This window comes from Lepidothrix coronata, unplaced genomic scaffold, assembly GCF_001604755.1.
Source record: "Lepidothrix coronata isolate B3197 unplaced genomic scaffold, Lepidothrix_coronata-1.0 Scaffold330, whole genome shotgun sequence".
Classification (NCBI taxonomy): Eukaryota; Metazoa; Chordata; class Aves; order Passeriformes; family Pipridae; genus Lepidothrix; species Lepidothrix coronata.
The window spans coordinates 366,551-373,584 of NW_016690510.1; the positions used below are offsets into that span (position 1 = coordinate 366,551).

Genomic DNA, 7,034 nt, shown 5'->3' on the forward strand with positions numbered 1-7,034 from the left:
GTAATTCAGGCTGTTGAGAGGCCCCTTCAGCACGTGCCACCTCCTGCTCCGGTGCCATTCCAAAGTCTGGGCCTTCTGGCCACTCCACGGTCACTTCCAAGGTTCCTGGATGACGGGGGTTCCTCTCCGAGCTCTTTGTGGCCACGGAGACCCTCCCTGTGAACACCCTCCCCAGCAGGGACAGCAGGAGCAGCTGGATTCGGTTCCAGCCACCTCCTTCACGAGCCTCCGGGATCTCTTTTCCAGCTGGAACGTTGTGGGTTTCGGATCCTCTCCATCCCTGACTCCGGAAGCTGAGCTGGAGTGTCCCGGTGCTTCGTGCCAGAGCTGAGGAAGGACCATTGTCCCTGTCTGGAGTGGCCCAAGGACAGTGTGGAAAATCTCCTGCTGGAATTGCACAGAACTTGCTGAGGGTCCATTGGGAAGGGGGGGGAACAACCAGGCTGGAACCGGGAATGTGCACGCTCCAAAATCCCACAGGGTCCCAAAATCCTCGTGTTTCCTTCTTGTCACTTGGTGGGGATCCGTTGGGATCTCACCACACCCATCCTGCCATTTCATTCCTAAAAACTGGATCTCCTCTGCAGGTCCCTTTACTCTGTCCTATGGAAAACCCTGCTCTTAGTGGGATTTGGGTTGTTTTTTCCAATTTCTCAAAGCCTTCAGCTCTGCTGACTCGATGATGTCACCGATGTCCCACAGGGATTCCGGAGCCTCCCCCTGTTCCAGCACAGTCTGGACCGACCCACGGGGAGAGATGGGCCCTTCCCAGCCCTGGGGTGGTTCCAGGGCTCAACAGGCCTGGGCCAGTGGAATTCCAGCATCCCGGGAATTGTATTTCCCTTGGGAAAGCTGCTGTGGGGGCAGAGGCACCGTGTGACCCCTGAGGATGTGGAAAAACGGGAGGAAATGTCCCTTATGGACCTCAGTGCCATCACTTCCAGCAGCCTGAGGCCCTCCGGGTGCCAAAGGCTCTGCAGGTCCCGGGATGAGCCACATCCACACCCCCCATCCCCCCAGAGCTCAGTTCCAGGCATGGAAAACTAAGGAGGTTTAGTCCCAAAAATCCGCATCCTCACGGGTGTTGGAGGAGGGTGACGGACACCTCAGCATCCCAACCCCCCTCCGTGCTCCCAGCTCTGCTCTGATTTCAGGAATTTAATTGGAAAAACGCCTCCCAGCCTCATGATTTCACCTGAAAGGCAAAAACCGAAGAGGGAAAGTTGGGATTTTTCCTGGTTATTTGAGTCCTGGAGCACAAAGGACTCGTGGCCCAGCACCTCCCTCGCCGTGTCCCGTCCTCCCGACCTGGATTCCGGAGGATCCTCCACGTGTGCTCCCGGCACGTTGAACTGGGACATCCCAAAAAAGCCCCCGGGGCCGTGGCGTTGTCACAGCCGGGGGTGGCAGGGAGGTGACAGGGTGACATTCCCAGGCTGGGAACGCTGGGAACAGCCTCGAGTGGCACAGGGGGGTGGGTTGTGGGTGGGATCTTGGGAACATTTTGGGAATATTCCTCCTGGAAAGGGTTGTCCAGCCCTGGGAGGCTCAACAGCCATGGGGACACGGTCAGTGGTGGCACTTGGGGACAGGGGCAGTGGTGGCACTTGGGGACAGGGGCAGTGGTGGCACTTGGGGACAGGGGCAGTGGTGGCCTCCGGGCCAGGCAGACTCAGGGGGGTCTCCTGCGGTTTTCCCACCTCAGTAATTCCCCGATTCCGAGGTGTCCCAGTTTCCCCAGTGCATTCCCATCCTCCTTCCCGGCTCCGTGGGCAGATGGAGTGGGGGGGGTGCTGTCCCCGTTCCTGTGGGAATGTCACCATCTGTCCTGCTGCTCGGTGACATCCAGCTTGGGGGGCACTCCCAGTGCTCCCAGTGCAGAGCAGCCTCCGGCTTACTGGGAGTGGAGGGAAATTCCCATACTGGGAATGACTGCGGGGCTGGTCCGTGTGAACTGGGCCGTACTGGGCTGTACTGGGGCTGGTCNGGGGCTGGTCCGTGTGAACTGGGCCGTACTGGGCTGTACTGGGGCTGGTCCGTGTGAATTGGGCTGTACTGGGGCTGGTCTGTGTGAACTGGGCCGTGCTGGGCTGTACTGGGGCTGGTCTGTGTGAACTGGGCCGTGCTGGGCTGTACTGGGGCTGGTCTGTGTGAATTGGGCTGTACTGGGCTGTACTGGGGCTGGTCTGTGTGAATTGGGCTGTACTGGGGCTGGTTCGTGTGAACTGGGCCGTGCTGGGAGTGGCTCTGGGGTTGCCCTGTAGGGACTGGGCCGTACTGGGGCTGGTTCATGTGAACTGGGCCGTACTGGGCTGTACTGGGGCTGGTCTGTGTGAACTGGGCCGTACTGGGCTGTACTGGGGCTGGTCCGTGTGAACTGGGCCGTACTGGGCTGTACTGGGGCTGGTCTGTGTGAACTGGGCCGTACTGGGCCATACTGGGGCTGCCCCATGTGTACTGGGCTGCACTGGGGGTGGCTGTGGGGCTGCAAGTGCCCCCCCAGGTCCGTGGGTGCCCCCAAACCACCCCCTGAGCCTCATTTGCATTTCTTACTCGTTTCTACATGAACCCCCCAATTTTGGGGGTTATTTATTTGGGGGGGGGCACTGGGGGCACTCGTGGTGGCTCCCACTGTCACAGCACCCCCAGGACTGGGAGGCTCCGTCCCAGTAGGTGCCGGTGGGTCCGGAGGGAGCGGGAAGGAACACGAGGAGAAGAACTAGAATAAGTAGAAGAACAGCTGGAATAACCTAAATAGAATTTAATAAAATAGAAAAATAGAAAAGAATAAATAAACGACAATAATCAGAACAAACAGACATAAAGAGACTCCTGGCTTTAAACACAGACCTGGGGCAGGGCACTGGTGGGACTGGGAGGACTGGGAAGTGCCCTGGAGGGACATTCCGAGGTCTGGAGGCACTTCAGTGGCCAAAGGGAACATGGAGACACATCCCAGGGGGATTTTCCAAGGCCTGAAGATACTTCAGAATCCAAAGGGAACATGCAGACACACCCTAGAGGGATTTTCCGAGGTCTTGAAGAAGTGGGATGCACCCTGGAGAGACATTTCAGAGTCTGAAGGTACTTCAAGGCCTGAAGGGAACACGGAGACACATCCCAGAGGGATTTTCCAAGGTCTGAAGATACTTCAGAATCCAAAGGGAACATGGAGACACATCCCAGAGGGATTTCCGAAGTCTGAAGATATATCAAGGTCCAGATACCTCTTGATATATCTTGATATATCCCTCTGGGATGTGTCTCCGTGTCCAAAGAGACGTAGGGACACATCCCAGGGGGATCCCTGAGGTCCAAAGGGACATGGAGACACATCCCAGGGGGATCCCTGAGGTCCAAAGGGACACAGAGACACATCCCAGGGGGATCCCTGAGGTCCAAAGGGACATGGAGACACATCCCAGGGGGATCCCTGAGGTCCAAAGGGACGCAGAGACACATCCCAGGGGGATCCCTGAGGTCCAAAGGGACGCAGAGACACATCCCAGGGGGATCCCTGAGGTCCAAAGGGACGCAGAGACACATCCCAGGGGGATCCCTGAGGTCCAAAGGGACGCAGAGACACATCCCAGGGGGATCCCTGAGGTCCAAAGGGACGCAGAGACACATCCCAGGGGGATCCCTGAGGTCCAAAGGGACGCAGAGACACATCCCAGGGGGATCCCTGAGGTCCAAAGGGACACGGAGAAGCCCCTCAGGTGGTTTCAGGGGTCCCCAGGTGCCCACAGTTCCGGGGTGTCCGGGATGGGCCGTGGCACTGGCATCACGTTCATGGGAGCACTGGGACAATCCCATCCTGTGGGTACTGCTGGTCACCCCCTGGGTCAGCCCCGGCCCCGAGGGGGTTCCCATCCCCGAGGGTGCCCCTGTCCCTGAAGGTGTCCCCATCCCCGAGGGGGTCCCAATCCCTGAGGGTATCCTTGTCTCTGAGGAGGTCCCCGTTCCCAAGGGGGTCCCTGACCCCACAGGCATCACCATCCCCAAGGGGGTCCTTGTCCCCCTGACGATCCCTGTCCCCACGGGTGACCTGGTCCCCAAGGGAGTCCCTCTCTCTGTGGGTGTCCCCGTCCCCCTGGGGGTCCCTGTTCCCATCCCCGTCGGGCTCCCTCTCCCCAGAGGGGTCCCTGTTCCCATCCCTGTGGGGGTCCTTCTCCCCCTGGGGGTCCCCGTTCCCCTCTCTGGGAGGGTCCCTCTCCCTGTTCCCATCCCTGACGGGGTCCTTGTTCCCATCCCTGTGGGGCTCCCTCTCCTCGCAGGGGTCCCTGTTCTCCTCCCTAGGGGAGTCCCTCTTCCCATCCCCGTGAGAGTCCCTTTTCCCATCCCCGTGGGGGTCCCTCTCCCCGTGGGGGTCCCTCTCCCCCTGGGGGTCCCTGTTCCCATTCCTGGAGGGGTCCCTGTTCCCATCCCCACGAGGGTCTCCATTCCCATCCCCACGGGGGTCCCTCTCCCCCTGGGGGTCCCTATTCCCATCCTCGAGGTGGTCCCTGTTCCCATCCCTGGGGGGGTCCCTCTCCCTCTGGGGGTCTCCGTTCCCATCCCCGTGGGGGTCCCTCTCCCCAGAGGGGTCCCTGTTTCCATCCCTGAGAGAGTCCCTCTCCCCTTGGGGGTCCCTATTCCCATCCCCAGGGTGGTCCCTGTTCCCATCCCCGTGGGGGTCCCTCTCCCCCTGGGGGTCCCTGTTCCCATCCCCGTGGGGGTCCCTCTCCCCCTGGGGGTCCCTGTTCCCATCCTTGTGGGGGTCCCTCTCCCCCTGGGGGTCCCTCTCCCCCTGGGGGTCCCTGCTCCCCTGGGGGTCCCTCTCCCCCTGGGGGTCCCCGCTCCCCTGTGCTCGGGGGTCGCGGCAGCGGCGGCGCAGCCGTCGGTGGGTGCTCAGGTTGGCCTGCGAGGCGAAGGCGCGGCCGCAGCGGGCGCAGGGGAAGGGCCGGTGCCCGGAGTGAGCCCGGCGGTGCAGCCGGAGGTGCCCGCGGCTGCGGAAGGCGCGGCCGCACTCGGGGCAGGGGTGGGCGCGCTCGGGGGGCGGGTGGGCCCGCACGTGCAGCTCCAGGCTCTCCCGCCAGGCGAAGCCGCGCCCGCAGCGCCCGCACACGAAGGGCCGCTCCTCGCACGGCCCCGCCGCGCCCGCGGGGCGCTGGGGGCACTGGGGGCGCTGGGGGCGCTGGGGGCACTGGGGGCACTGGGGGCACTGGGGGCAGCCGGGCCGCCCCCGGTGCGAGCCGCGGTGCCGCAGCAGGTCCCCGCGCAGGCAGAAGGCGCGGCCGCACTCGGGGCAGCCGTGCCGGGCCCGGTTCCCCCCGCGCAGCCTCTTGTGCGTGAGGAGGTTGCGGCGGTGCCGGAAGGCTTTGCCGCAGGTCCCGCACACGAACGGCGGGCCCGGGGCGGGGGGCTCGGCCCGGGCACCCCCCAGCTCGGCCCCGCAGCTCAGCCCCAGCCCGTCACACGGGGGCGGCCCCGGCTCCTCCCGAGGGGGGTCCCCGGCACAGCCCCCCGGGGTGGTGTCGCTCCAGCCGGAGCGGGGGGCACCGAACCCCAATTCCCAGTGTCCCCCGTCATCATCCTCACTGGCAGAACCGTCCTGGGCAACTGTGGGGAAAAGGGTGTCACCACAGGGGGTCCCAGACCCACCGTCGGCCCCCCACCCACCCCTGTGACACCCGGGGGGCTGGGAGGGACTCCCACCCAGTCCAGGGGAGTGTCAGACAGGGGCTCTGGCCCCGGCCAGCCCCTCTCGGCACAGTGACAGCCCAGGACGTCCCCACGGGATGTCCCCAGTCACTCACCGGTGCTGGAGGCGTCAGAAGTCCTGCTGTCCCCCCCAGCACAGGGGACATCCCCGGGGGACTCCTCCTTCATGTCAGTGAACTTGGACACGGAGCCTGGGCAGGAAAGAGACCCCTCAGTGCCCCCCAAAATGCCCGGTGAGTGTCACTGGGGGACTGTCACCACCACCAGGCCGGGGGCTGCCCTGGGAGCTGTGGGGGCTGTGGGGGCTGTGGGGCCAGGGCAGTGGATGGGGGGCTGTGGGGCAGCAGGGCCGGGGGATCTGGTGCCTTTATTCCTCACACCCGCGGATGCACTCGCGGCCCTGTTCCCATCGAGAGATGGCAGGTCGGGCTCTGCCAGGGGGCTTGGGCTGCAGACCCCTGGCTCAGCCCCCAGATCCCTGACCAAGCCCCCAGACCCCAGCTGAGCCTCTGAACCCCCAGCTGAGCCCCTGGGCCCCCGGCTCAGCCTCCAGACCCCCAGCCAAGCCCTGGACTCCTGCCGAGCCCCCGGACCCCTGGCTGAGGCTGTGGACCCTCACCTCAGCCTCTGCCCCCCGGCCGAGCCTCTGGACCCCCGGTTCAGCCTCCAGCCATGCCCCCAGCCCTGTGACACCCCCATCTCCATGCCCCCAGCCTGGTGACACCCCCAGCCCGGTGCCCCCCCGGCCCCTCACCCAGACTGGCCACCAGGTCGTAGTTGTCAGCCATGACCTCTCGGTACAGCGCCCGCTGCCAGGGCAGGAGCTCTGCCCACTCCTCGGGGGAGAAGTAAATGGCCACCTCTTCGAACGACACGTCGGGGGGCACCCCCTGGGGGGACAGCGGGGGGCTCAGGGGAGCCGGCAGCACCGACCCCTCGCTGGGCACCCCTCGCGGGTCACCCCAGGACTGCAGCACCTCCCGGGTCCCAAAGGGTCCTGTCCTGGGGCTGCTCCGGCCCCCACAGTCAGCACAGGGGGCCCGGGGGGACTGCCAGGGCTGTGGGGAACCCCGGGAGGAGTGGGGACCCCCGGGGCTCCCTGGGGCTGCGGGGACCCCCCGGAGGAGCAGGGACCTCAGGGGCTGTGGGGACCCTAGAGATGAGTGGGGACCTCTGGGGCTCTGGAGTTCCCTGGGGCTGTGGAGACTCCCGGGAGGAGCTGTGGGGACCCCCTGGGCCGTGGGGACCCCCGGGTGCCGCCCCCCGGTCTCTGCGAGCCCGCCCTCCCCCCTCCCGTTAACCGCGCCCGGAGGCGCCGGGACCGCCCCGCC

General features: G+C 65.0%; 1 protein-coding gene across 1 annotated transcript in view; it reads right to left on the minus strand.

Moving 5' to 3' along the window:
• Positions 1-2,753: 2,753 nt before the first annotated feature.
• The window catches only part of LOC108509046 (zinc finger protein 316-like), a 4,756-nt gene continuing 475 nt past the window's right edge, over positions 2,754-7,034 (minus strand). The window contains exons 2-5 of the mRNA XM_017838276.1: positions 6,458-6,593; positions 5,799-5,894; positions 4,633-5,601; positions 2,754-4,548 (exon numbers count right to left, since the gene is read on the minus strand). Of these exons, the coding sequence (XP_017693765.1) occupies positions 3,791-4,548; positions 4,633-5,601; positions 5,799-5,894; positions 6,458-6,593 (1,959 nt within the window). The 3' untranslated portion in view covers positions 2,754-3,790. The remainder of the gene's footprint in view (positions 4,549-4,632; positions 5,602-5,798; positions 5,895-6,457; positions 6,594-7,034) is intronic.